The sequence below is a fragment of the Protopterus annectens genome, chromosome 1.part0, assembly GCF_019279795.1.
Source record: "Protopterus annectens isolate FY-2018-M chromosome 1.part0, PAN1.0, whole genome shotgun sequence".
Taxonomy (NCBI): domain Eukaryota; kingdom Metazoa; phylum Chordata; order Ceratodontiformes; family Protopteridae; genus Protopterus; species Protopterus annectens.
In genome coordinates, this window is record NC_056725.1 from 1834817898 (window position 1) to 1834839169 (window position 21272).

At 36.7% G+C, this 21272-nt stretch overlaps 1 protein-coding gene across 2 annotated transcripts in view; it reads right to left on the minus strand.

The window, feature by feature from the left end:
- The window catches only part of C6 (complement C6), a 745556-nt gene that overhangs the window by 445642 nt on the left and 278642 nt on the right, over window positions 1-21272 (minus strand). For both annotated transcript variants that reach the window (XM_044069804.1, XM_044069796.1), the window contains exons 5-6: window positions 19189-19330; window positions 9765-9903 (exon numbers count right to left, since the gene is read on the minus strand). In XM_044069804.1, coding sequence (XP_043925739.1) covers window positions 9765-9903; window positions 19189-19330 — 281 coding nt within the window. The remainder of the gene's footprint in view (window positions 1-9764; window positions 9904-19188; window positions 19331-21272) is intronic.

The following is a 21272-nucleotide window of genomic DNA, read 5'->3' on the forward strand; positions in this document are numbered from 1 at the left end:
AACAATACATACAGAATAATGTTTAGGAGGAGTGATAAAGGGATGCAGGACTTGAGTAATCTATGTAATTCTAGAATTAATAATTTTCCAAACAAAAATAATATGTGTATAATGTGTACAAAGAGAAAAAAACATTCTAATGGTTTGTTTTCTTCTTTGCAATTCAATGTGTACTCTTGTCATCATGCAATGTGTAATGTTAATAAAGATGTTTAAAAAATTAATCTAGAAGTCAAGCAACTGTAACTCTGTCTAACACAAATAAGAGAACACTACCTCTTAAAACAGTAAGGAAAGTAATTTCCCTGATGCCCAGAGCCAAGTATCTTTCAGTGCTGAATGTGAACCACAGCTAATAGCAGATTAAACTGGGCCCAGACAACTTGAGACTGTGTACTTTTGTTTCCCGACTTGGGTGATACAGGTTTCTGAAGACAATACTAGAGTATTTTCAGTGTCATATGTTTTTCTGCTGGCTGTGTGGTAGACCACTGAAGACCTAGAAGGAGTTCTGAACATCACTGATGACATACAAGTGTTGGATGAATCTATAGAGTAGCATGATATGACAATAAGAAAACTACTTGACAACTGAGACAAAATAACTTGATAAACAATGACAAGCATTAGCTGTGCATGATAAACATCATGTACACAGGACATCTTCTGACTAGTCATGGCATTCCACTTGATAAAGTGAGATGAGACCATTTGTCCATATGGGCCAACCACTGGATAAATATTTGTTATGGAGATACTTGGGGATGGTGTAGTACCTATCCAAATTCATTCTTCATCTCTAAGAAGTATCCATGTTACCAAGATAATTGCTTGAAATGAACATGGCATGATGTTGAGAGATTTCACTGTATTTTTTTTTCAATTTTAAAGAAACCTTTGATGCATTTCTTTTGGAACTATGAAATGATTAAGCAAACTTTGCTACAGGTCAGTGGGAATCAGCCTGGCAATGGAGTAGTGCTCGTACAACAATGTCAGCTGATTTCCTATGACTCCCTAGCAATAAGTAATTCTCAGACTCACTATGTGATCAGACGGAGAAAGAGTTTTTGGCTCACCTTTACAGATATGAGAAATTCCATGAAAATAATGAAAGTGACCACTGACCACTTCAAAGCACTTTCACAAGCCACTTTGTAAGCCATCTTTGTGCTTGCAGAGAATGCTGACTTTACAGAGATTAGACCTGAACAGTATTTATAAGTTGGCAAGGGAATGCCGACTGCTGATTTGCTTGAATACAAAAATCCTCCATGGGAGGAGAATGAAGACAAAACTACCCACTTCATCAGTACTGTTGCAATCAGAGCACACAGCATATCTAAAACTGGCTTTGTAAGCAGTTCAGCTAAAGCAGAAATGCTATTATGAAAGTTAGCCAAATACTCTCCAGTAGAAGAAGCTATCTGGTTCTAATTTCCATATAGCAAATACAGAGCTTATACCTCAAGATCTGACATAGTTGATAATAATTTTCGACAGGTGCTGAGATGCAATACAATGTATTTGTGCAAGACAGTACAATCTCCAATGCCAAACTGTGATCTGCAAATGAGGTTAAATGTGTAGACTGTGCAATAGGCACTGACACAAGTGCCTAACAGACAGACTGTTCCTGAGTTTCAGAAATTCTCTGAATGGAACAGTGTTCTAGTCAGTCTTGATATAATTGACTGTGACTTTGAAGGACCTGACATGTAATCAGTACAGTCTATGACCTCATCAACTAACAGTGACTGTAAATTATCCAAATCTGTAAGGGCTATTAACACTAAAATTTGGAAAGACTATGCTACCTATTGTGATAGGAAAGGTTAATAGCTAGTCCTGGTGTACATCTCTGTGCATTATTTAATAGCTACAGCTAGTACACATCTATGTGCATTATTTAATAGCTATAGCTGGTATACATCTCTGTGCATTATTTAACACCTACATCTGGTGCACATCTCTGTGCTTTAATAGCTACAGCCGGTGTACATCTCTATGCATTATTTAATAGCTACAGGGGGTGTACATCTCTGTGCATTATTTAACAGCTACAGGTGGTGTACATCTCTGTGCATTATTTAATAGCTACAGGGGGTGTACATCTCTGTGCATTATTTAACACCTACATCTGATGCACATCTCTGTGCTTTAATAGCTACAGGTGGTGTACATCCCTATGCATTATTTAATAGCTACAGGGGGTGTACATCTCTGTGCATTATTAAATAGCTACACCTGGTATACATCTCTGTGCTTTATTTAATACCTACAGTTGGCATACATCTCTCTGTATTATTTAATAGCTACAGCTGGTATACATCTCTGTGCTTTATTTAATAGCTACAGGTGGTGTACATCTCTGTGCATTATTTAACAGCTACAGCTGGTATACATCTCTATACATTATTTAATGGCTATAGCTGGTATATATCTCTGTGCTTTATTTATTAGCTACAGATGATGTACATCTCTGTGCATTATTTATTAGCTACAGGTGGTGTACATCTCTGTACATTATTTAATATCTACAGCTGATATACATCTCTGTACATTATTTAATGGCTATAGCTGGTAAACATCTCTGTGCATTAGTTAATAGCTACAGGTGGTGTGAATCTCTGTGCTTTATTAAATAGCTACAGGTGCTGTACATTTCTGTGCTTTATTTAATAGCTACAGGTGTTGTACATCTCTGTGCTTTATTTAGTAGCTACAGCTGGTATGCATCCTTGTGCATTATTTAATAGCTACAGCTGGTATACATCTATGTGCATTATTTAATAGCTACAGGTGATATACATCTATGTGCTTTACTTAATAGCTACAGGTGATGTACATCTCTGTGCTTTATTTAATAGCTACAGGTGGTGTACATCTCTGTGCATTATTTAATAGCTATGGCTGGTATACATCTCTGTATATTATTTAATGGCTATAGCTGGTATACATATCTGTGCTTTATTTAATAGCTACAGGTGGCGTATATCTGTGTGCTTTATTTAATAGCTATAGGTGGTGTACATCTCTGTGCCTTGTTTAATAGCTACAGGTGGTGTGCATCTCTGTGCTTTATTTAATAGCTACAGGTGCTGTACATCTGTGTGCTTTATTTAATAGCTACATGTGCTGTACATCTCTGTGCATTATTTAATAGGTACAGCTGGTACACATCTCTGTGATTTATGTAATAGCTATACCTGGTATACATCTGTGTGCATTATTTAATAGCTACAGCTGGTATACATCTCTGTGCATTATTTAATTCCTACAACTGGTACACATCACTGTGCATTATTTAACAGCTACAGGTGTCGTACATCTCTGTGCTTTATTTAATAGCTACAGGTGGTGTAATCTCTGTGCTTTATTTAATACCTACCACTGGTATGCATCTATGTGCATTATTTAATAGCTACAGGTGGTATACATCTCTGTACTTTACTTAATAGCTACAGGTGATGTACATCTCTTCTTTATTTAATAGCTACAGGTGGTGTACATCTCTGTGCTTTATTAAATAGCTACAGCTGGTATACATCTCTGTGCATTATTTAATAGCTACAGCTGGCATACATCTCTGTGCATTATTTAATACCTACAGGTAGTAAACATCTCTGTGCATTATTTAATACCTACAGCTGGTATACATCTCTGCTCATTATTTAACAGCTACAGTTGGTATACATCTCTGTGCTTTATTTAATACCTACAGCTGGTATACATCTCTGTGCATTATGTAACACCTACATCTGCTGCACATTTCTGTACTTTAATAGCTACTGGTGGTGTACATCTCTATGCATTATTTAATAGCTACAGGTGGTGTACATCTCTGTGCATTATTTAATAGCTACACCTGGTATACATCTCTGTGCTTTATTTAATAGCTACAGCTGGTATACATCTCTGTGCATTAATAGCTACTGGTGGTGTACATCTCTGTGCATTATTTAATAGCTACAGCTGGTATATATCTCTGTACATTATTTAATGGCTATAGCTGGTATACATATCTGTGCATTAGTTAATAGCTACAAGTGGTGTGCATCTCTGTGCTTTATTTAATAGCTACAGGTGCTGTACATCTCTGTGCCTTATTTAATAGCTACAGGTGGTGTACATCTCTGTGCTTTATTTAATCGCTACAGCTGGTATGCATTTCTGTGCATTATTTAATAGCTACAGCTGGTATACATCTATGTGCATTATTTAATATCTACAGGTGGTATACATCTCTGTGCTTTACTTAATAGCTACAGGTGATGTACATCTCTTTGCTTTATTTAATAGCTACAGCTGGTATACATCTCTGTGCTTTATTTAATAGCTCCAGGTGGTGTACATCTCTGTGCTTTATTTAATAGCTACAGCTGGTATACATCTCTGTGCATTATTTAATAGCTACAGTTAGTATATATCACTGTGCTTTGTTTAATAGCTACAGGTGGTGTATATCTATGTGCATTATTTAATAGCTACAGCTGGTATACATCTCTGTGCATTATTTAATACCTACATCTGGTATGCATCTCTGTGCATTATTTAATGCCTACAGCTGGTATACATCTCTGTGCTTTATTTAATAGTCACAGGTGCTGTACATCTTTATGCTTTATTGAATAGCTACAGCTGATGTACATCTCTGTGGATTATTTAATAAGTACAGCTGGTATACATCTCTGTGCATTATTTAATAGGTGCAGCTGGTATACATTTCTGTGCATTATTTAATAGCTACACCTGGTGCACATCTCTGTGCATTATTTAATACCTACAGCTTGTATACATCTCTATGCATTATTTAATACCTTCAGTTGGTATACATCTCTGCTCATTATTTAATAGCTACAGTTGGTATACATCTTTGTGCATTATTTAATAGCTGCAGCTGGCAAACATCTTGGTGCATTATTTAGTAGCTACACCTGGTATACATCTCTGTGCATTATTTAATAGCTACAGCTGGTATACATCTCAGTGCATTATTTAATAGCTACACCTGGTATACATCTCTGTGCATTATTTAATACCTACACCTGGTATACATCTGTGTGCATTATGTAATACCTACAGTTGGTATACATCTCTGCTCATTATTTAATAGGTACAGCTAATATATATATATCTCTGTGCTTTATTTAATAGTTACAGGTGGTATGCATCTCTGTGCATTATTTAATACCTACAGCTGGTATACATCTCTGTGCATTATTTAATAGCTACAGCTGGTATACAGCTCTGTGCATTATTTATAGCTACACCTGGTATACATCTCTGTGCATTATTTAATAGCTACAGATGGTATACATCTCTGTGCATTATTTAATAGCTACAGCTGGTGTACATCTCTGTGCTTTATTGAATAGCTACAGCTGGTATACATCTCTGTACATTATTTAATACCTACAGCTGGTATACATCTCTGTGCTTTATTTAATAGCTATAGCTGCTATAATTCTCTGTGCATTATTTAATACCTACAGTTGGTATACATCTCTGTGCATTATTTAATAGCTACATCTGGTGTACATCTCTGTGCATTATTTAATAGCTACAGCTGGTATACATCTCTGTGCTTTTTTTAACAGCTACAGCTGGTATACATCTCTGTGTATTTACTACCTGCAGCTGGTATACATCTCTGTGCATTATTTAATAGCTACACCTGGTATACATCTCTGTGTTTTATTTAATAGCTACAGCTGGTATACATCTCTGTGCATTATTTATAGCTACACCTGGTATACATCTCTGTGCATTATTTAATAGCTACAGCTGGTATACATCTCAGCGCATTATTTAATAACTACAGCTGGTGTACATCTCTGTGCTTTATTTAATAGCTACAGCTGGTATACAACTCTGTGCATTATTTAATAACTACAGCTGGTATACATCTCTGTGTTTTATTTAATAGCTATAGCTGATATACTTCTCTGTGCATTATTTAATACCTACAGCTGGTATACATCTCTGTGCATTGTTCAGATGTGACATATGGTCTGACACACAAGTGGAAGATCTATGACAATATATTTCACACACATCCCCATCTGCTGATGCCATTCTGTATATTGCCTCTTGTTTAAGGGAGGATGTAATATTTAATGTAGTATGCCATCTTAAGTGTTAACTTGCTCATAAGTCTAATCTATGAGTTGCATGTCACATAGTTCTTCCTACTGGGACAGTTGCTACTATATTAGTTATCATACTAAACAACTCCAACACTGACTGTTGTATTGCCATAATGTCACATGTCATGGGTAAAACTGAAGCACCTGAATGCTGTAGATATCTATTTTCATTCTTCATTCACAGTATCATTAGCACCAAACCTAGTATTTCTCACTGTTCTCTGCATACCTGCATTTTTCTATCATTGAAGTATTGCCCACTGTTTCTTTTATTGACGCCTCCTTCAAAGTTCTTGCAAGTCTTTGCAATTCTTAGAACATGTGATTCCCAAAACCGTGTGCTAAACCTAAAACAGGAAGTCAGACTCATTTAATGATTCAAATATGTCATGTGTGATCCAGATATCAGTGAAGCAGTAACATGAATGGGAGCAAATTGGACTTTGAGGGCTTCATGTAGCAACTGCATCAAATTTGTTGCAGTTAATTATGTGAAACAAATCTCCCATTTGACTCTTTTATTACTCCTAGCTGATAATGCAACATAAGAATGCATAGCACCTGAGGAAACAGTTTACCCTGCTACTGAGTACTTCATTTCTACATGCTGGAATATCCCCATACTGCAGGTAACCGATACCTGAAATAAAGGAGAGTATCATTTTGTAAATCATAAACAGTTTCATGTATAAATGCAGAATTAAAAAAAAAACTCCCCTGCATTCCCATTACTTTTCACCTTCTCCTATCTGTTTAAATGATGTAGAATAGTGCCCAGTTTATCAGCATCAGTCCCATCTCCCTAGATCTAGACAGTCCACCAAGGTCTATGCCTGAAATATCTAGCCACCCACATCTGACCTTTACAACATCCTGTACGTAATCAGACAGTGAATTATTCAACAACATTTCTCTCCTATGATGTAGAGTAGGACAGTAAGCCATACTACTAAATCTTAGATATTACTGGAAGATTAAATTTCATTTTTAAAGCATAATCATCCCACAGTTAGTGCAGCATTATAGTCAGAATTTCATTGTCTTTTGACATTGTTGCAGAACTCAAAACTGATTGGGCAAAGAATTTGGAAACTGCTAATACATTAAAGAGTCTAAACTCAAACCTGACATAAAGGCTTCACAGGTTTCGCTCTCTTCCTATATCAGCCCTAGTACTGAGAGATTGGCTCATATAGGAGCTGCTTTCCTGAACCAGCCTGAAATGCCATGCACTTTTAACATGCAACTGATGAAATTGGGTTCCTATCGCGTGATTGAAAATTGTAAACAGAGAACGCATATTGAGCAAACCCGATTGGTCAAAACGTTAAAACGTCGGGCGCGTAACATGGCATCTAGGTAAGTATAGTTTTTTATTTTTATTTTTTTATTATATTTTCGATGGTGCTCGATGTTTGAAACTTTCAAAAATATAATATAGACCCAATGAAATTAGATCAACTTCTCCATTCTGCCACAGAAATCATTCCAGCACAGCTAAGGCAAATCTGTGATTCCAAGTCCATACTATAACTTATTCTGGGTAAATAAACCAAGCCTAAAAGTCTTGCAGTACGAAGACTCACACAAACTGCTCAAAGAGATTTTCTTTTTGAGAGTAGCATCTTAGAATTATTTTTTACTCTTCACTCCAGATGTCCTGCAAGGAAGGTTTTTTTTCTTTATTTAAAGATTATGTGCTCTTTATTTAAAGATTATGTGCTCTTTATTTAAAGATTATGTGCAAAGACAAAATAATGCTGGTAAGCTTGCAAGCAAATCAGTGTCATGTGCTTTGCAGCAATTCTGATTTCAAAATGTGGACCAAAATAACATTCAAACAGAGATGAGTATTGTTTATATTTAAAAATTAATTAAAAATTGGTGGAATTAGCTGTTCACCCTGCATAGACTATGAAGAAATGTGTGAACCAGTGACATCATGCCAGATACATTGATGATACAGAAAAGATACAGGTGCTCACAAATACTCAAAGTATTGTGTACTCGTGCACGTGTAACAGCAAGAATAGTCAACCAGGCCAAAATAGGTTGGATAAACTTTTATCATTTCAAACTAACACTGTGTCTGCATGTGAAATTCTACATGTCAGATATCTGTTGGGAAAGGAACCATACAGAATCACAGCAAACAATAACTTAATTAATACTGACCAAGTCTGGTAAACAACAATTATTAGGAGTTTCTTTACTGTGTTCTGGTCTTATTAGCAATCCCAGCACATTAGACTACCTCAGGGAGAAAGCAGTTGTTTTCAAATTAGAAGTAATAGCACTCTGTGTATATAAAGTCAATGTTTTTTGAAAGCTTTTCCAGTAAAGGCCAACTTACCAAGAGAATACTAAAGTCACAAACTAGTCACCAAAGTAAACCAAGATGCTTGCTCACTGAATGTTTCTTTAAGCTATATAAGTTATGCCAGCATACGTCTTCCCAAACATTTTAAGACACCCAACTGAAAGTGAAATTTTGCTTGCACTCATGCAAAAGAGGTGGCAACAGAAGATTTTCAGCATATCTCACATCATCAGGTCACACAAGAATGTGCTGATCATTGGCACATGGTACAAAATGGGACAGAACATCACCCTGGCTATTTCCCAGCTTTTAAAATGCTTCTTATTTAAAGAGATAAAACATTTTTTTTCATACACAACAACTATCAAAATGTTGATACCACTAATACAAATGTGCGATAAGCAGAAACAGAAAACAGATCCAACCTTTAATTTCAGGTCTTTGCATATGATCTTTAATCTCTTATAAATATACTGATGCTTTTTTGCTTAAGTTCCAAAACATACAAACACATGCATGGATTTATTGGATCCTGAAAACCATATCACCCTCAGAGCCCTCTCCTGCCTGAGCTTAAATGCTACCTCCAAACCTTAACCTTTAGCAAATTAGCAATAAGAAAATATATCATGCTGGCTCCTTCAGCTATTTGGGAGATTCCATTTAACTAAAGAGTCACTTATCTTACTGTGTTCTAAAAATGGGTCATATTTACCATCCAAGTCTAAACTTCATTTAAGTCTGATTGTGAGCCACAGTATGGCAATCTAAATCAAGCATACAGATGTCTCTGTTTTTCCTACTGAAGCTCAAGACTTCCTCTGAGAAGATAATTCCTGCAAACTTCCCTTGGCTGTAAAGTTTTTTTTTTTTTTTGGTTGGGTGCAGATTCTGACAAAAGGGGTCCTTTGGTATAGCAGAACTAAATTATCATACCTAATCCATGAATTCTAATTTCTGCATTCCTATCCACCAGTGCCATTACCACCCAGGCTCTCTGTCACAGTTCAGTAAAAGTATAATCAATATTTGCATATAATAGCTTGAAATTCATTCTAGTTTCTAAGATATAGTTACATGTTTCCATTATTTAAAGACTAAAGCTGTAAACAGCTGATTTGTATTGATCTTTGTTCCGAGTCCATAAGCAAAACATTAAAAGGAAAAAATAGCAATCGCTTGTAATGTGCCTTCACTACAGAAATATACACATTTTAAACATGAAATGAAAAAAAGTTATTTCAGCATTTTGCAGGCATCTGTAATTCTTCTCTAGACAACTCATAACATCTTACCTCAAAACTAAAACTTTCCAAAATGTCAGGTATACGATACGTTTTCAATGTATCATTACTTTTCACCCTGTTGCACTTCCCGCCATTGAATGTAGTATCAAGGACTTCCCCAAGCATCTTTCCAGCCATCAGATTATATCTGGAAAAAGAGATTTAGGGTTAAAATATAGATGGTTTGAATCATCAGTCATGCAATACAATGTGCTTTTTGCATTTTCTAGACATTCAGTTTAAAATCAGTATGATACAGCTACATTTTAATTTTCAGCCTAATATTTAGAGGTCAGTGCTTTAAAACAAAGTAGCATTGTTGAAATTAATTTTGCTCCATGAGGTTATTTACCACTGTAAGCTATAATTATTTCACTGCTTCACTAATAAAATTTATTGTTTCAGTTTACCATTTGACAGCACTGTCTTGTAGTATTGTTTTTCTGTTCTCTCTTCTCTACTACATTTGACAGCAGAATGTTGATACAAAAACTACCACACATCTGAGGGTACAGTTAGGTTTTGAATGACAGTGAATTTGAGTTAAGTGATGCTGGCTATTGATAAACCCATTGTAGTGCACAGAGCACTGTGATTAAGTTCAAAATCCAGGAAAAAGGCAACTTTGTTGATCATCTTTGTGATGTATGAAAGGTGCATAACAAATTGCTGTTACACTTTATTCTTACATTACAGCATAACAGCTGTTATCGCAGAACAACATCCAAAACATTTTTACAGCTTTAAAAGTTATGGCAGAATATAATATCTAACAGCTTTTAAAGCTGCTCATTCATCAGATGAACAACTTGCTTCTGTCTATGTGGCTGCACTTAGTGGTTTACAGCTTTCAAAGCTGCAAAACACTCCACACTCCTATGTTTTCTTCTGTAATTTTTAGTGCACAAAACAGATAAAGCACCATGCACTAAAAATAATTATGGGCAGGTCGCTCTGATCATAAATACTTATTATGAGTTCTCAACCTCAGTATCAAGCTTCACTTCCTGAGTTTTGCTTTGCTCCAGTCTTGATAAGTTTCTTGACTTCCACATCTTGAAAACTTAATAAGTTGATTACAACTGGATAACCAATTATAATCTTTTATGTAGTGTACAACGTGAACTACTTACCATCTGAAATCAGGAAAACAACAGTATTTTCATGTATCTCTCTGACATTAAAGAAGTGCATAACACGTTTTGGTATGCACACCTTAGAGCTGTCATTTTGTAGTTTTACACCATGCCATATACAGAGGTCATCACAGAACAGATTCAAAAGCACTAAAACAGCTTTGAAAACTGTAAAACACTTCTCTTTGCAATATAAAAAGCATACTGATGTATAAAAAGCTTTTAAAGCTGTTAGTCCATCAGTAGCACATTTAGTTTCTAACCATCATCTGCATAGTTGCTCAAAGTGTTTTATGGCTTTCAAACTGTAAAATACTTTGCATTCCTGTACTTTTTCCCCTGTAACTAGTAGCAAACACAAGCAGCTATACTGCAAAGAATTATGATGGGGCCTGTCTGATTATAATTAAATAATATGTTGTTGTCATGGATGTTGACATTTACCTGTTGAATTTTCCCTTACTCCACCCTAAAGGTAACTTTCTTGACATCCATTTCTCGAACACATAACCAGTTGGCTATGATCAAGACCCAATCTCAGCCATCTATATCACAGACTAACAAGAGTAGTTTATTTATTATACAATGGGCTTATTTTAAAACACTTTAGTTTTGTTTTTTAAACAAATCAAGTGCTGTGAAGGACATATTCAGCTTCAAGACAGTAGGAAAGGAATTGCATGCCCCAAATCGACTTACAATGCTCTGTATAGCTAAGGATATGGAGTTTGACACTGAAATGTACTTGCTACAAATGATGGGTGATTTCTGAGGGAACACTACAAAACATTACATATCTAAAATTGCACTTTAAAGTTGTTGACCTCTTAGACTATTAAGGCTAAGTTTATCAGATGCACTATTTTTTTATAAACATCTTTATTGAACTATCACTTAAGACATAGGGAAACATACATTTATAAAAAAGAAAACAAACCATATTAACACATTCCCAGTTGCAAATATTACACATCACATATATATTTTTTGTATAATTATCATCAATCCAACATTACATAAATTGATCAATTTCTGCTTTCCCTTAAACCTCACTCCTCCAAATCAGTATTCTGAATGTATTGTTCCCACAATTTCCATGTTTTTCCTTTCTATGCAATTTGCTCCTACCCTTTTCTAAAGATCCCACTTCTAGTTGTTTTGTCCCCGTTATATTATTCAATACATTGAATACAGTTGGTTTAGACTTTGATTTCCATTTTCTAGTAGTTGCTTTTCTGACAGCTACCAGAATTAAACTTAAGAAGGCCTTACTATGTTTAGGCAATTTAGATCCTATATCTAAACTCAAAAAATATTTTCTTTGTTACACCCATTTGCTCACCTAGTATTTCTGACACAGTAGTTTGTAGGGAATTTTTAAAGTCTGCCAACTCATTACTATCCCAGAACATATGTTCCCAGTTACCCCTTGCTTCTCTATCACACCGTCAACATTTGGCATCTAACTGAAAAAAACAGTCTTTGAAGTGTGCTTGGGCTATAAAAATACCTATGCAAACACCTCCAAACAAAATCCTATATCTTCTTGAATTTGTTGCATATTTGGGAGCCATACATATGTCCTTCCATTGTTTCCTTGTGAATTGCTTTTCCAATCTCTATTTCCAATGTTTTCTAAACGCCTATGAATGATTCCTGTAGTTATTGTGCAAGATGTTATATGCCCTACAAATTATCCATTTTTTAAAAGCAGCTTCTGTTCTAGATTCAACTAAATGTTTTACCAGAGCAAGTCTTTTACTTAAGATTCCCTTTCTCTTTGCCTACACTCTAATATCAATCCCTGTTAGGGAAGGCAGTCACTAGCCTCCAGTCCAAATGTCCTCTTGGCCTCATCTCATTCTATTACTTTTTCCTCTCTAGTTATTTGTGCACAATGTGTGTGTGTGTGGGTGATTCAGAGATAATAAAACTAGCAAGTGGACGATATTTTTTTCTCTTTCCATCTTAGACATTGACATTGTACTTAGTCAATGGCTGTATGTGGTAGTCTGAGCAGCATGAGTGTGATAACTGATGAGTGGCACAGTGGTGCAGCGAACAATGTTGCCATCTAACAGCACCTGGTTTTCTTCTTGATTTTTTTACTGTGATTTATTTTGCAAGTAGTATATTCTCTGCCTCTGCATAAGTTTTATCCACATGCCTTGGTGTTTTCTCCCAGGTCATCATCTGTCATATGCATTTAATCATTTGTGCTTTTACTTCCATTCTACTCTAACATGAGAGGGGTACACATATCGTACTACCCTGTTTTGGAGGTGTAGGAAGGCAGGCATTTTCCCCACATATAATTTATATATCCTTGCAAGTATCTGTTTTCTCATTTTATTGGGGAATTACTATTTTGTTAGCTTTGAATATTAAGCTTTAAACACAATTTATTTTTCTTTGAAAGAAAAAATAAAACTGAATTTATTTCTTTTGTCATGATTTTTGTTCAGACCACCACTAGATTGAAAGGTTGCAAAAAAGCTCTAATATGTACTTCAGAGCATTTAGAACCCTGTAGGGATCCAATACTTAATTCAGTTACTTCCTTCAAAATTATCACAGTGGAGTCTTGAACAGTTCAGGTGTGTTAAATGGATGGGGGTAAAGCTAAAAAGCAGTACAATGTGTAAAAAAAAAACAAGAAAGAAGTAGCCTTTCTGAATCGTGTGGGGCCAAGATGAGAGGCAACCAGAGGAGGGGCACTAAAGAGCTAGTATGCAACAGGAGAGCCTGCAGGGACCTTTGTCTCAGGCCCTGTTTCACCTAAGGCTGACCTTGTTGATTACAATCGGACATCTGAGGTGTATATAGTCAAAGTGGCTATCATGAGTAGGTCCACACTGAGGCAGTCTGTTGATGAATGTAACTGAACCAATCTGTTGTTTGATCCCACATAATGGTCACTAACCTGCCATAATATAGCCCCACCCCATTCCAATTAGCCCCACCTATTCAGCTGCTTCCTCCAGCCTCCCTTTGCTTTGTAATCACCAGCAACCACTGATAATGATATATAAACGAGGAAATGCATATAAAGCATGTGTTGATGAACCTGCTACACATCCATACTCTTTCCACCCCCTACCCCCACAATGGTGATAGTGCTGAGGACCACTAATGTGAGATCACATGGCAATAGATGTCCTCATCACCATGTTAGGGTAATGACTTTATGCCCGCCATCATGTAATTCCCCCACCCCACTAACAACAAGATCAAGAATTCTTCCTCTCCTGGTTTCATCTGATCCAGGCTGAGTGTCTCAACCAGTAATTTCTCTCTGCTGATGTTGGATAATGGAATAGTCCAGTCAACATCTGTCACACTGAAGTATAACATCATAACCATCTTCTTTTTCTCCTCTCTATCCCTTTATTCAGTGTTGACTAGCCCATCAGCTCTCATATTTGACTTTGGGAGCCTGCAGATAGCATCATTGTACCAGTAGCAACTTCAATTTATTTTAGGCAGGTTTTCCAGTCATACTCAAACCACCTCTATTGTAAGGTCTCTGACTTTTGGCTCCTTTCCTTTCTGAGTTCTGACTTGTATCACTTTTATTCTATCATTCTGTTTTTTTTTCTGTATGCTGTTTATTGTATCCTCTCTTCTTCTATTACCTACCCCTATAATCATTCCCCCCTGTGTATACTGTCATCTCTCTTCTATCCTTCCATATCTTGTCCATCCCAAACACCTTACATCCAGGTACCACTATGCTCCATTCCATTTTGTTCTTGTCTCTTGTCTCTATTATCCTGACCACTTCATCTTGACTTCCTGCTAATAGCACTTCTAGTTCACCTATCTTCCTTTGTTCAGCACAAACTTGACTCAATTCTTCCTCTTTCTGGTTCCACTGCTCCTCTTTTCTTCATCTCCTGCCTTTCCACGTGATCCTGAGCCAACCACCCTACTATTCATTCAGTGAGTTTCTCTACCAACTGTCTATTTATCCACCTTATCTGCCTGACTGCATCCTCCATGATGCTTCTCTTCCTTCCTTCCTCTAATTACATCCTTCCTGAGCATTATTAATGTATCCCTTTCCTATGGTTTGTATTTTGTTAGTCTAACCTTCTGATGTCTAGCACCCCTACATCTTGACTGAAGTAAACCTATTTTTTTAAGTTTTATTTAATAATGTATGTATTTATTTATTACATTTGTTAACTGGGTAAGTGGGCTTATCTGTAGGATCTTTTCAACCACAACATGGGCTAAGAAGACAGAGAAAACAATAACAATTATAGCAAAAAAATGCAAGTTGGATTTTGCAACAAAACATAAATTATCATAACAAAAATATAAATTGAAGTTGGAACAAAACATGACCATTTAGCTAATATACACTGCATATATTTTGGTTATATACATATATTGAAATAATACACTTAAAGGGAAGCACTATGGACATTATTTTCAAACATAAATGTAAAGTATATTTTTTCCAAAAAGTTCTGAATGAGCAGAAACAATGTCAGTTGCAGTGTGCAACAAGGGATAGTCTTAGCAGGATTAGCTGTCATTCATGGTTGCAGGTGCACATAGACCTAAAGCACAACAATATGTGCTACTTAGACAAAGTCTGTAAAATAAGTACATGTACTCTCCTTGAAAATATGCTCTCTTAGTTTCTGCCTGAACTGAACTATATTCTCAGTTTAAAAACAAAGAATAGTGCTCACTACACTCTGTTCGCCTGATAATAAACAAAACTGGTAAAGTACAACAAAAAAACAGGCTTAAATAGTGGGAAGTATACTTGCTGTGTTCAGTTCAAGTCAGTCACAGAAGGTAACCAAATGTTCCACAAAGAGAAACGAAGCTGTAAACTATAAACTGCTTTACTTTGCGAACTCTTAATCCAATAAACAAGAGTCAAAATCACCATAGAGTGTTCATTCGAACCTACTCATCCACTGGGCAATAGCTTGTAGAAAAACACACAGCCAGCATGTAAAAATAAATCCAAGCGTCCAGTAGAAACCACGTTTATTAGAATAATTAAAACACAGGGCTAGCGCTTTCAACGAATCTTCATCAGGCCACTGTATAATATGTAAAATATAAGTTGAAATTGGAACAAAACATGACCATTTAGCTAATATACACTGCATATATTTTGGTTATATACATATATTGAAATAATACACTTAAAAGGAAGCACTGTGGACATTATTTTCAAACATAAATGTAAAGTATATTTTTTCCAAAAAGTTCTGAATGAGCAGAAACAATGTCAGTTGCAGTGTGCAACAAGGGATAGTCTTAGCAGGATTAGCTGTCATTCATGGTTGCAAGTGCACATAGACCTAAAGCACAACAATATGTGCTACTTAGACAAAGTCTGTAAAATAAGTACATGTACTCTCCTTGAAAATATGCTCTCTTAGTTTCTGCCTGAACTGAACTATATTCTCAGTTTGTTTAATATTACCTGGGTTATTATTCCAGCAGGCTAGAGCAAGTTTTCAGAAAGCTCACCCAATAATGGAAAGTTTGGAAGGGGACAGAATTAATGAACTTCCTTTAGAGGCTCGAAAGTGTAGGGCAACTCTTCACAGACAGCTTATATTGCAGAGGCGAGTAGTATCTGTCATTCAGTAATTTAAATGCATGAGTTTTTAGGCACAATGATGCATTCACTGTGATAGGAAGCCACTTGTATTTACTTAGTCTGATGCAGAGATCTTCACTTCTACTGCTCAGATGAATACATCTCAGTCTAGTGTCTTTCGGATTTTCCCGGTTAGGGGTCGCCACAGCGGAACTCCAGTCCGCTAATGATTGGTAGTTGATTTTTACGTGCCGAGTTATCAGCCCTGATGCACAACCTTCAATGAAGGTACGCCCATTCATGCATGTCTCCACGCAGAAGATGGTCTAGCTGAGAATCGAACCGGACAGCGTCTTACTGTGAGGCGACAACACTACCGCAGCACCACCACCTCAGTATTTTACTCTATTGCCTGTAATAGAGAAGAATTCTTTGGAGAGAACAATGTAGTGAAGGGGAGGTCATATTCAAGCCTAGGTATTAATACATTCTGAACAACTGCCTTTCTGCCATGTGGGCTAAGATGTTAATGTTGAAACACACTATTTAATCATTTGTTTCTGAAAAGCTATTGACTTCCATCTTGTCTCCCTTTCTACTTGAGAACACTAGCCTGGGAATTTATTAAACTTCCTAGCATGAGTAGTATGGCTCAGCACAGAAGGTCTTTCTCCCATGACATTCTCATTTGCAGTTTAGAAACATGTTAGCTATGATAAGCTAAGACCTTATTATTGGCTAATTTGTATAGTTCTTGAATGGCATTTAGTACTGAAACGTACAGATCACGGCTGATCTGCACATCAAGGTTGTAACCTGCTGCTTGTAAAGGCAATAGCATCCCCCCCAGGCACTCACAGAGACACACACACACACACACACACACACACACACACACACACACACACACACACACACATATACACACCACACTCCCTGTACCTGTCCCTACCCTATCTGTCCTTCCTTGGTTCCCTGCACCCCGTAATACTTTAGTGCCGCTAAGGCATGTATGTATTAGGTCCTGATGGTCTAGTGTATCTTCTCACCCCCAATCAATGTTACGATGTTGGTACCATTACAGCACTTTAAAGAATCATTCCTGATGATCTAATGTACCACCACTCCTATCCATGTTATGATGTCATTGCTGTTATAGAACTTTAAAGACTCATCCCTGCTGGTCTAGTATGTCCATCCACACCCCTCCCCCACTTCCTGTTACAGTGTCAGTACTGTTATGCCACATTACAAAGTAATTCCTAGTGTCCAGTGGTTTCACTCATCCCCAATCCCACTTATGATGTCTGTGTCATTACAGCACTCCACATTGTCTTTGGTGTCCAGTGATCCCCCCACCCCAATCCTCACAGTATGTTGGCACCATTATGTCATTTTAAAATGCATTCCCTCATGGAGGGTGGTTCCCCCACTTTGCAATGAGCATACAACTGTTAGTGCCATAATGGCACTTAAAGTAATCCCTGGTATCTAGTGCACCCTCTATACCCCATAATCCCTGTTTGGCTGTTGGTGCTGTTATGGCACCTTAAAAGTATGTCCTGTTGGCTAGGGGTTCCCTGCCACCATGTTTGTGTTCAGCAGTTAAACACGGCCAAACCACAATGTGCTGAGGATGGATGTGCTAATCTACATGACAGAGCACTTTCTTGAATCACTCACCATGTAGATGGCTTCCTGGCTAATTAGCATATGCCTATGCCCCCCTCCCAATCCCTTATTAGCATTCAGCATGGCCATGGGGCCAGATCTTCTCATTGCTGCATGTCTTTGTGTTAGTGGACCATGCTGCACCATGTAATGATGGTTGTTGAATCAGGGAATGGTAGCGCGATGTATTCACCTCTGTGAACATGTTGCAGTACCTTAATGAATTCAGTCCTCAATGTTTCCACCATGTCTTACTGATTTTCTTAAAGGTATAGACATTTAGTTTCTTTCTTCACTTTTGATATGGCTTGTGTCATTTTCTTGTTCTCTTCTCAGCTTCATCCTGTATATGACTTGGTAAAGCGGGACTCTGTGAGAGTCCATACAGTTCTCCAATGGACTAAGGAAGAAACTTAGTTTTGATAGCAGATGTGTTCTGCATTGTCCACCTGTTCTGCTTAGTATTTACTGGATACAGTACAGATCCTACTTGTCCAACAGTTTGTCCTTGTAAATGTACTGTGTATGCCTGTTCTGTGTAATTCTACAGCTTCACTTAAATGTGTACCATCATGTACTAATGGAGTATCAGCTGTTTCTGGCAGTACTCTTATTCTCAGACACAGTATTCAGAGATAAATTCAGGACTCTGAAGCATAATTCTTAGCTGATGAATTACATTTGATATTATTATTAGAGTTAATATTAGAATTAGTATTTTTTATTCCTTGATAAGAAAAACAAAATAAAAAAATAGACTTCCGACATCTTTATTCTTCTCAGTAATTTTACAGTAGCAGTATTGCACTGTACTATCAACACTTGTTAGGAATGGCATGGCAGCCTGACATTACCTTGTGCCATATTATTCACCTGGAAAATGTATATGACATTTAGTCTAACCAAAACATACAGTAAAAGACATCTTAAGTGGGTATGCAGAGGTACATAAACATTTCATTTAACTTTAGCCTTTATGTTATCAACAGTATCAAATAAAACCACCAAAATACAAATAAAAGACCAAGGGAGGAAATCCTACTTATCTTACCCAGCACCCATTAGCTGCGCACTTGGAATGCTTTCAAATTTCCGAGTACAGACTTGGCTCTTCCTTATGCAGTCATTCTCATCGGAATTGTCACCACAATCATTTTCATTATTACATTTCAAAGACTTTGGGATGCAGCGTCCTAGAAAAAAATACCATAGATTCAAACAGCCTTAATCACAACAAACACATTAGCCTTACATACAACAGGCAGGAAAGGTGCAGCTTCTCCAAAACTTAAAAAGTCAAAGGGTGAATTAAGTCTAATCAGAAGAACTTTATCAATTAATGTCATTAAATGTCTTTAGGTATTTAAAGATCAAGATATCATCTGCAAAATATTCAGGAGCACATTATTATATATTTATGACTCAGTCTAAATCTTTTACATTGGCAGTCCCACCTGTTCATTGCAAATACAACTCTATAAATATTCTGTCTTTTGGCTATTCCTTCTTTAGTCAGCTACTCTGAAGTATTGAAATTACCAGCTTCAAGAATAAGTTATATTACAGCTGATTTTGTAGTGTGCTTTTCTACCATGGCAAAGCATTATAAAGTGACACAAATGTGACATACTTGCATAGGTACAGGTTAATTCTATGAGTTCTGTGAGAGCAGCATTTTAATATTAACAGAGAATGGCAATGATCCTTTTTATCATATCTGAACATGCACACTTCTTGCCCTACAGAGAGTCCTTTAAGAGTTTGTAATCATTACTTGGCCTGATTCCTTCAGTCAGAACTAGTACACATGAAAGGTCATTCATCAACTCAGCCCCAGGGTTTAAAGTCAGTTCAGTTATAAGTATGTTTATATGAAGTTCTAACAGCTTAAACTTATGAGCTCATGAAATGAATGTGAAAAGATTTACATTTTCAACAAAGAGGTTCAATAAACATTTCAGAAATCCCTCAATCCCACTTTTGACTTGTCAGGTGTCCACAAAGTTCAAGAGCACAAATATAGTTAGTGCAACTAAAGCATTGTTCAGCTTTCGGCTTAATCATCACCAGAACAACCACCACCACCATCATTGTTTACCAAGTCACAGATGAAAACAACATACTATTGTTCCTTGCATTAGCCCTAAGCATTTATTGCCCCTATTCCTTCATTGTTCAGTAGCTCAGTAGTCTTTCTGCTACCATGTCCTAATTTCTAAACATATCTAATGCTGAAGAATCTTATGTGTGGGGCAACATAGTCAATACCTACATCCCACAGCATCACTGTCTGCTTCCTCCAGTTAATCTGCGAATGTGCAGTAGATGCCATGTCATTCACAGAACCCAATGAACCAGGAAGTGTGGAGAACTCCATTTTATCCAAAAAAAATGATTTAGTTTAACTTAACATGACCCAACAAGGTCTGAGCACTGTTAAGTACTAGTGCAGCCCTTCTTTTAACCCAATTTGATCTTATGCTTAGAGACTTCAAGAAAGAAATAAAGATTCACCTGCAAGAATGTGACCCATGAATCTGCTATTCCTTATCGGTTATCCCCTTTGACTGGATTTCTCCTTCTATTAATAATGTCATACTGTGTTAAAAGAGGAGTCAAAGAAGGTTTAGGAGAGGGTAGAGAGAAAGGAAAGGCATACAATGAAATCCCGAAAAACAGACAACTTTGCCAGTTAGCATAGAATAGAGTACAGGAGGCAGTCACAGTGACACAGTCAAGAAAATGATATATGCCACTCAGTTACGAAAGGAGACACAACTCATTACATGTACAAATAAAAGGGAAGGAGCACTTGCATTTCATAAAGTAGAGGCAGACTAAGCTGAGAAGGACAATAAAAAGATATAATAAGGAAAATCACACATTTACTATTTACAAAAGAAAACAGAGCTACACCCACTCTGTCAGTGTATTTGTCAGTACAACTCCATTCACAGAAGAAAGAATTTCAAAGACATCTTGAAACTAAAAGTAGACAAAGCAATAGATTCGTGGAATTCACAACAGATTTCATTTTGCTCTACAAAGGTGAATGAAAAGGCTGAAAAATACTAGGGTTTGCCCTTTTTAATGACTGTTGAGAACACTGCAAGATGCCTGTGAACTGAAGAATGG